This window comes from Nicotiana tomentosiformis, chromosome 3 (assembly GCF_000390325.3).
Source record: "Nicotiana tomentosiformis chromosome 3, ASM39032v3, whole genome shotgun sequence".
NCBI classification, from domain to species: Eukaryota; Viridiplantae; Streptophyta; class Magnoliopsida; order Solanales; family Solanaceae; genus Nicotiana; species Nicotiana tomentosiformis.
The window spans coordinates 117,314,663-117,324,897 of record NC_090814.1 but is presented as its reverse complement, the minus strand read 5'-3'; the positions used below and the strand labels follow the sequence as shown (position 1 = coordinate 117,324,897).

At 35.9% G+C, this 10,235-nt stretch overlaps 1 protein-coding gene across 1 annotated transcript; it reads left to right on the top strand.

The window, feature by feature from the left end:
• Positions 1 to 340: 340 nt before the first annotated feature.
• LOC104115650 (pentatricopeptide repeat-containing protein At1g74850, chloroplastic) lies at positions 341 to 6,286 on the top strand. The gene is made up of 4 exons (XM_009626325.4): positions 341 to 2,449; positions 3,151 to 3,465; positions 3,644 to 3,751; positions 5,532 to 6,286. The coding sequence occupies exons 1-4, from the start codon at positions 630 to 632 to the stop codon at positions 5,866 to 5,868; spliced, it is 2,580 nt and encodes an 859-aa protein (XP_009624620.1). The 5' UTR covers positions 341 to 629; the 3' UTR covers positions 5,869 to 6,286.
• Positions 6,287 to 10,235: the final 3,949 nt, after the last annotated feature.

Genomic DNA, 10,235 nt, shown 5'->3' with positions numbered 1-10,235 from the left:
TGAACTTCGAGGATAACTGACTAAGCCGTGCCCTAAGGGGTCATTCTCCAAACAGGACGGTCGTAGCCTTTAGGTTGTTTAAGTAGGTTGGGTGACAGATCGACCATAGGACTACTCCAGGATATTAATGAAGGCAACAAAACTCCGACACAGGTTTGACTGGACCGGTGTACATAGATAGCATTCGCTGGCCTTTCAAATCTTATTGATGCTTTACACACTCGTAATCATAGTTTGGACCAAACCGTTCAAGGTAACTGCCGACTTCCTAAAAACCGTTCAAGTGACAACACAAAGTAAAGTAAAAGAAAAAAGAACCCAAATATGAGAAATAATTCAAAAGAAGAAAAGTGCAAAATGCACACGGGGCTGAAACCTTCTCAAGGAAAATACTAGTAATAAATTTTCAGTTATTTTACGCCATTATTATCCACAGCCACCATTATCCACGTGTCCTTCAACTACTTCTTCTTCTCCTCCTTGAAACCCCAGCTTAAACCTTAGCTCATTCTCTGCCATTCTCCGAGCTCAGCTCCACCGTGCTCCGCCACTTCACCGCTCGCTCTCCATCTTCCGGCGTCGGTTAACTTCTTGATTATTAGACGGCGACACATGTTAGATTGACCAAAATGTCCCTATCGTACAACTCTTTCTCCCCAGTCCTCACTCCAGTCCCTCCCTCTCATCGTTTCCTATTCCCGGCCAAAATCCCAAACTACGGCAAGCTCTCCCCCGTCCACCGCCGCCTTCTTCTAACAGTCGCTGTCAGAGCCAAGCCGAAAGAGCTCATCTTAGGCAACCCAACGGTCACTGTTGAGAAAGGCAAGTACAGTTACGATGTCGAAACACTAATAAACAAGCTCTCGAGCCTCCCACCACGTGGAAGCATCGCCCGGTGCTTGGATACTTTCAAAAACAAGCTCTCTCTCACTGACTTCTCCCACGTGTTCAAGGAATTCGCGGCGCGTGGCGATTGGCAGCGGTCCCTGCGACTCTTTAAGTACATGCAGCGCCAAATATGGTGCAAGCCCAATGAGCACATTTACACTCTCATGATTGGAATATTAGGCCGTGAAAGCCTTCTTGATAAAGCCTTCGAGATATTCGACGAAATGCCAAGTCATAGTGTGGCACGAACGGTATTCTCTTACACTGCTATTATTAATGCTTGTGGCCGTAATGGACAATACGAAACTTCTCTTCAACTACTTGAAAAAATGAAGCAAGAAAAGATAATTCCTAGTATTTTGACTTATAACACAGTTATTAACTCTTGTGCTCGAGGTGGACATGAATGGGAAGGGTTATTGAGTCTATTTGCCGAGATGCGACATGAGGGTATTCAACCGGATTTAGTTACCTACAATACTTTGCTAAGTGCTTGTTCAAGTAGAGGGTTAGGAGATGAGGCAGAGATGGTTTTTAGGACGATGAACGAGGCTGGGGTTTTGCCTGATGTAACTACTTACAGTTATTTGGTGGATACTTTTGGCAAACTGGGGAAGTTGGAACAGGTGTCAGAATTACTCATGGAAATGGAGGCTGGGGGTACCTCGCCGGAGGTCACCTCCTATAATGTCTTATTGGAGGCTTATGCGCATTCGGGATCTATGAAAGAGGCTATGGATGTGTTTAGGCAAATGCAGACAGCTGGATGTGTGGCTAATGCAGAAACTTATAGTGTTCTGTTGAATTTATATGGCAAAAATGGGAGGTATGATCAGGTTAGGGACCTTTTCCTTGAGATGAAAATGAGTAATACGGAGCCTGATGCGGATACATACAATATTCTCATCCAGGTCTTTGGTGAAGGTGGTTATTTTAAGGAGGTGGTGACATTGTTCCATGACATGGTTGAGGAGAAGGTAGAACCAAATATGGAGACTTATGAAGGGTTGATATATGCCTGTGGAAAGGGAGGCCTTCACAATGATGCGAAGAGGATCCTGCTGCATATGAATGGACAAGGTTTGGTGCCTAGTTCTAAAGTGTATACTGGCGTAATTGAAGCTTATGGACAGGCTGCGCTGTATGAGGAGGCAGTTGTCGCCTTTAATACTATGAATGAGGTAGGAAGCAGACCGATGGTGGAGACTTTCAATTCTCTGATCCATGCATTTGCTAAAGGGGGACTTTACAAAGAATCTGAAGCAATATGGTTTAGAATGGGTGAGGTTGGAGTTCCACGGAACAGGGATTCTTTCAACGGGATGATTGAAGGGTATAGACAAGGAGGTCAGTTCGAAGAAGCTATAAAAGCCTATGTTGAGATGGAAAAGGCAAGATGTGATCCAGATGAGCGGACGCTTGAGGCAGTTTTGAGTGTTTACTGCTTTGCAGGCCTAGTTGACGAAAGTGAGGAGCAGTTTCAGGAAATTAAATCATTGGGCATTCAGCCTAGCATCATTTGCTGCTGTATGATGTTGGCAATTTACGCAAAAAGTGAGAGGTTAGAATTTAATTTCCTATCAACCGATTCCTCAAATTTTAAAACTTGATATGGTTCTATTAATCTAACATTGGTGCCTCAGAAATGGTTCTTTAGACCCATTTTTATGCTGTCTTTCTACTTGCTGGGATATAGCTTCTTATAAGACTGTGCTTCTAAAGGTACTAAGTGGAAATACAATTATTTGAATTTTCAATTTCTACCATTCGCTTACTCGAAAAATGCACAGTGAAGTTAAACTGTTTGACTAGTTGTGTGCATCGTCTGATCTAGTCTATTACATTTTGAACTTCTTTTCCATATATTTCATATAGTTTCTTCTTCTACCTTATTCTTTAACTTTTTCATACTGCTTCAGGATTTGTGCATTTGTACTTCCTTGTGTTGCTCATTATTTGCAGAAACTTCTGTTATTGGCAAGATTTAGGCATTGGGGTGTAAGTGGAGCTTAGCCTATGTCCGAAAGCTTCTAGCATAGATTATGCCATGAAAATTGAGCTGGTCCTAGTCTAATATAGTAGTTGATGCTTGGATGCTCTTAGAGCTCGTGGATGAATTACCAATCATAAAAAAAAAAAAAAAGAGTTGGTGGATGAATTCCTGTAAATTTTTGCATCACTGGAGTAACAGAGAAGACCTTTCTCCTTTTCTTTTGCTTCCAATATTCTTATATGTTTTATTTCTTGAAATTCTTTTACTAGGTGGAATATGGCCCGTGAATTGTTGAACGACGTGATGACAAATAAGACTTCTGATATGCACCAAGTTATTGGACAAATGATTCATGGAGATTTTGATGATGAGAATAATTGGCAGATGGTTGAGTATGTCTTTGACAAACTCAACTCAGAAGGCTGTGGTTTGAGCATGAGGTTCTACAACACTCTTATAGAAGCACTTTGGTGGTTAGGCCAGAAAGAAAGGGCTGCAAGAGTGCTCAATGAAGCAACAAAAAGGGGGCTATTCTCTGAACTGTTTCGAAGAAACAAACTTGTGTGGTCTGTGGATGTTCATAGGTACTCGTTTTCTTAGGGATATGGTGTTACTATGTTTAAATTAAATTCCCCTCCCCTTCAACCTGCTCCAACTCTGTAAATAGTGCTAGCATAATTGTTCCTTGGTAGGAAATATTGAAAATGGGTGTATATTACAATAGTTATGTGGTGTTTCTCTAATTATTTTCTATTGTTTTAGGATGTGGCCTGGTGGTGCATGCACTGCAATTTCAGTTTGGCTCAACGATATGGAAGAGTTGTTCCATAAAGGCGAAGAGCTTCCTCAATTGGCTTCTGTTGTTGTAGTGTAAGTGCTTTTGCTTCGTGCTTTTTGTCAGTGATCATCTCCTTTATGTGATGCTTTCTTCCTATTTACTTTCTGTGGGGTTGGAGGGCATGGGTGTAGATTGATCAAGCAATGTAATTGCTGGAACCTACTTTTTGGGCGTGTACTCCTTTTAGTTTCGCCAGTTATTTGCTTCTTACTATAAAGCTAAAGGGAAAGAAGAGCAATGACCATCACCTAGCAGCATGAACACATGCTTATCCCAAAACACATCCAATATTACCGCAGACAGGAAGGAAATTTGACCCAGTCAGTTGTCTAGGATTTGTGCACGATATCTTTTAAGTATCAATGGAGTTGCCTATATCATGTGGCTAATCACCCTTTTTGTCTTCATGCTTCTCGTATGCCTGGTGTTTTTCTTTTTCTTTTTTTTTTGATAAGTATGATTGGTGTACTTTTACGCCAGAATACCAAATCACTTATATCTTACACTAATATAACTTTCTCTTGAAGAAATGCTAGCCAGCATCTAAAGGGCACTTGAAGAAGGCTAAGAATTAGGAACTAGGGGAATTTTAATGAAATTTGGGGAAAAGATAACAAAAAACCTGACTAATAAAGGAATACCATAAGTTGACCATTTTCATAGAAGTACTGGATTAAGTTGAAAATTTAAGTTTTAGAATGAGGAAAGGTTGCTAATAGGCAATCTGTTAGCATGCTTTCCTTGATCTAACTTTTGAATAACCCAATCTTTTTATGTAAGTACTGGGCTGAAGTAATAATTCGACCCTTGAAAATTTATGAAACTGAAGTGTAAATGCTGCTTTTGAAATTCAAAATGCATGTGTATAAATACTTTTTTTATATATAAGTAATTCATGCACCGATATACTTTTTTAGGTTGTGGAAGCTGAATTAGGAGGTTTCCTCCGTAATTTTGCTAATTGGTTCGATCAATGCTGGGTTACTTCTGTGTTAGCTACTCCTTGGATCAAGATCAGAATTGAAAGCTATATATAAATTGTTTAAAAACTTGAAAAATTGAAACTGAACTATGAAATATAACACCAACTATATGGTCATGTACTGGTTCATTGGGGTATCTGGCACTACCACACTTCAGTTTGTGTCTCCTTTTTTCATTGTCGGACTTTGGTCAGAGAAAAGGAGACTAAACGTGTCAATTGATCCCAACTAATAATTTGAGGGCCATAATATTTCTTGGAAATATTAAAAGGAAAAAGTCTAATGACTTGTCAAAAGGAAAAAAGTTCTTTAGGATGATATTACTCATTGAGATATTACATGGCTTCTCTCTTGATAATTATCGTGTTTAATGGTTATGTTAACCATACATGATATTTTTGAATTTTAAAAGTTTTATACTTGTAGTACTTTTACGTAGTTTCTTATTATGTAGATTATATTGTATTTACTGAAGTAACTTCATCATCATTTGGTTAGGATCAACTAAACCAACCTCATATCATGTATTCCTTTCAACATCACACTACTAATTTTTTTTGTTTAGAAGCCAATGTCCAAACTTACATTTTTTGACCCTCATACTATGACTCATTCTTTTTAGGAGAGAGGAAAGATAAATATCTCCTAATATATCATGTCTCCATAATTTTCGAAGTGTTTGTATCTTCGTGTCTAACTTGTTTCTCGTCTGACAGTGGTATCTACGTCAGATAGGAATAGTTAACTGTATTGTTAATTTATTTGGTTGTCTTTTTCATTTTTTCCCCTTCTTTCAATTAAGTTTATATGATTGCTTTCTCTGAATCAGACGAGGTCAGACAGAGAAGAGTTCAATAACTAGGGATTTCCCGGTTGCTAAGGCTGCATATTCTTTTCTAAAGGATACTGTTTCGTCATCATTTTGTTTCCCTGGGTGGAATAAGGGGCGGATAGTCTGTCAAAAGACTCAGCTCAAACGTACTTTTTCAAGTGCCGAACCAAAAAAATCCTCGGGAGGTGACAGACTAATTCCTTTAAGTAACTCTCCCATTTCCCTTTTGGGAACACAGACATCCGTGAGTGATGCAAAAAGATCAGAAAGTGCGAATGCTGATAGCAAGAGAAGCACGAAATCAGATTCACAACTTATGGCGAGCAGTGTCTAAGCGGATGATTGAGATATTTTGCAGAATCTGCTTGACTAGTTTATCGAGCTTGCATGGGCCTTTTGACCTATGAAACGAAGAACACAAAATTACCTGGCCCATGCTCTAATTTTGATCTATCTTATAGAAATGCTTTGGCATCACATCATTCGGTCTCAAACTGTCAAACAAGTGCAATGCCCTTGTGACACTGCATAGTGAATGCCAAAAGTTCATGGTGTTTTCAAAATTCTGGCACCCCGCTTGCGGGACGGGTAACTGAAGAATTGGAAAGCGTTTCCTATCACGGCTTGCTCATGCATACATGTATATTGAGAGTGTTTCATTGCTAAAATCAAAATGATTGATTCTTTTGGGAGCTGGCTCCAATTCATGTTGCTAATAGTAGATATAACGTGTGTCCGTTAATTTTGTTTGAGTTGGCACGGTCAATAACTTTGTCAAAGCGAGTGATACGTTATCTCAGTTAGGCATTAGCATTCTTCCTTTCAGAGGTAGCCTTATATGCTCGCATTTATCAGTAAAATACTAGTGAATGCAATGTGCAAGTAACTAACTTTTGAACCACTTTTGCCACTAAAATGCAATTGTTTGTTTGAACAATACAACCTGTTGCCTGTTGGGCTGTTGGCAATGAATGAATTTAGAACGAGAGATATTATCTGGTCAACAAACTAAAACTTCATTAGTTATTGCTACTTGTAGAGAGTTATAGTGGCAGACAAGCCTTATAAAAAGATAAAGATAAAAGGACATTCAATCTTTAATAAAATAACTTAACAATTGCGCCGTAGATTACCTTATTGAGATACGGTACATACTTTAGGATATTTTACCCACTTTTACAGGGTCTGGATTATAGCTTTTCACACAACACGCATGGTATAGGCCTGGTGGTGGGCTTTTGGGCTATCCACTTCTGAAAAGTGAAAAGGTTAACTTTTCATCCAGTTTTCGAAAGCTCTAAAGAGAACCTTATAAGACGAACATGTGGAGATTAAATCGGCTTTATTCTTCGAGCTTGGTTAAACCAATCTGATTAATTTATGCAAAAGAAAAGAAAAGTACAGTTGATTACAACAAGCACCTATAAAGTTATCACTTTAATTTCAGTTCTCAACAATTGATTAAACTCAGTTTCTTTCAAATGCATGGCTCTCCTTTTGACATGTTTTGCACAAGTTGCGTGAGTTAACTATTAAGGCTAGTAGAATAACTAAGTAGGTTTATTCAATTGATAACATCCACCCAAAATGGTCCAAATTAACTCCAAAGGAAAAACAAGGTGCTGACAAACAAAAAAGTACGGTGAGAAAGCCATGCTTTGTGAGTGCAGCACTTAATTTCTTCTTTACCTAATTTAGAGAGGATGGAGGGCACTGAAGGTTCCCCTAGCCATCACCTTTTACTTTCCAAAAATATTATCGCTCCCGTATCGAATCATTCAAAAATATACTGTTTATAGAGGATCCAACACAAACACTACGACATTTTTGGAGAGTTCGAACTGCCGATACTTTCTTTTGGCATTTGCTCCAAAACAGAAAAAGACGCATATTTGTATTGTCAAAAAGTTTGAAAGTTTAATTTGTTTTGAAAAGTCTGATTTGTATGAAGTTTGGTTTGAAGATGAAATGTGTTTGGACATCAGTTTTCAAAACATATTTCACTTTTTTTTTTGAAAAAACATGAAACATGTTTTATACCCACAAGTTCTAAAAACTATCACAAATATCCAACAGTACCTTCATCAATAAAATTTATTATATTATCGCAAACCATAATCCTGAACATAAATAAATTTGGTACAAAATTATTATTTTTATAATGAACTACATAATAGACTATCAGATAACAAAAAAGACAAAACAACATTATTACAAAATAATAAATGGTGATCTCTTTTATAAAATATAAAAGTTTGAGGTAATTTTAAAAGAATATAATAGTAGTAATAATTTGGGCCAAAACCAGCTCTTTTTGGAATTTGGGTTTTGGGTTTAGGGAATTTACCAAAATATGAATAAAATTTATGAACAAATATGTATTTGCCAAAACAAACCCAATTATATTTTGGCCGAAAGCATAAACCAGACTTCACTCGTGGAAATGTAACTTACTAAAATAATCTAACAAAGACCAAAAAGAGATAGAGGGAACGAAAATTGTTCAGCTTTCATATTCACTGTTCAAAAGTCTTAATTAGTCACCTACTGCAGGATTTGTGATCTTAGCAAGAATTAAAATGCATTTTTAGGCAATTTGATTAAAATTATCTTTGAGCCTATGCAAGTTGGACTTCTAAAATTAGATCAAGTAATACAATAATTAATAAAGTTATTATTGATAAAAGTAAAGTATTAGGGCGAGGTTGCTTATGATACAAGAGTGTATACGTTACAAAATTATTTTTATTTTTAAAAAATAATTGACGAATTTATATTTTGTGTAATGGGTATCGTATGAGATTACACGCAATTAAAAGAGAAGACATAAAACCTCGTAAAAGAGAAAAGATACGTGTCGCAATATTAAAATAAAAATTTCAGTTGGAGAGTTCCTCCTTTTTCTACACTTTTGATATCACTTAGTGGGCGTTTGGACATAAGAATTGTAAAATTTTGGAAGAAAATAAATTTTTTTTTTAAGTGAAAATGATATTTGATAATTAATGTTGTGTTTGAATATGAATAAAATTTTGGATGGTTGTTGAATTTTTGTAAGTAATATGAATAAATATTTTGAAAAATAGTTTTTTGGAATTTTTTAAATTTTCGAAAAATAGAAAAATTCATCTTTTTTAATAATAAAAGTTAGTGGGAATTCTGAAATCACTCACTTAAATGGAATCATACATTTAGAAGTATACTTTTTCGTGAAATTTTATAGGACTATGATATTTTTTTCTACTTTGAAGTATCAACAACAATAACAATTCAGTAAAATTTCACATGTGCGGAGTTTGGGGAGGATAGTGTGTACGTATATCTTACACCTACTCCGATGGAGTAAAGATGTTATTTCCGATAGGCCATCGCCTCAAGAAAACGAAAAAGAGAAAAAGAGACAACATATCAGTACCATCAACAAATAGAAATAATAACAGTATCATAAGAAACAAAAAATAGATGAAACGCAATAACAATAACCAGTAAAGAAGCCTCGGTGCTATGAAAAATAGAAAAATAGTGTGAACACAACATTAACCGCTGGCAGTCTAAGACAAACGCTATCAGACTAGTCCCACACCCGGTACGAAGTAGAAAAATGCTCAACTATTTTCTAACCTACTACCCTAATGCTCGACCCCCACATCTTCATATCAGGGCCATATCCTCGGATAAAAAAAAATATATGACAGTATTTCACTCCTACCCATTTTTTTATAACATAGCTTTAACAACTTTTAATAATATACAACGAGCCTTAGTGCCATTTTCTCTTCAATAAGCTAAAGTCATCATTGGGTTTAGAGAATAGTTCCAATGACTAAAATACGCGATAATAATCCAGGAAATCACGCACTGTTGTCTGTTGCCTCCTTACTTGCTTTTACCTCTCTTTACGTTTTTTTGAGAAATTTCCGAGAGAATTAGATTACAAGAACAAAGTCGTCGAATTTACCTCTTTGAATATATTCATAAGAAATTATGTACAAGTGCTCAATTCATGAAAAACACGATCAATTCTAAAATATGTTCATTGCTTATTTTTCTCAATTTATTTCGCTTGAAAGTTTTCCTTATAATCTGTTTAAAATATTCATAAAATGTTTTCCACAATCTTTCATTTTGAATTATCTGGTTCGCCATTGAATGATATTTCTTTTTCTTCTTATTCATTTTATGAAATAAAATCATAAAACGAATAAAAAATAGTCTCTTAGTCCAATATTTTTATTGACTAGTAAAATAGTAGTAGTAATAGTACTGATTAACATCGAGATCACAAAAGTCCAAAGTACGGATTTTAAAGATGAAATAATGGGTGATAATTGATTAATTAGTTATTGAAGTGGTCCCTAATATATTGTAGTGCGTAATTTTTTATTTAAAGATTGTTAGTTGAAGATAATGTTTGTTTCATGAAGACAAAAGCATCATGAGCGGATCGCGAGTTTATGGTTAATTAAAAACTTGATTATCATAGAAAACATATGACAACTTGATTATAGTTAAATAATTTACCTCGTTAATGATAATTTAAACCTCGTATTCTTGATTCTTGTTTGTTTGATTGTGACCTTTAGAGCTCTTAAAAGATTTATTAAATAAAAAAATTATAGTACATGATAATTTTTATGTCTGCAAAAAACGAAATTAGAAAATTTTGACGATCTATGCACGTTAACAGCGCATGTTTCCATA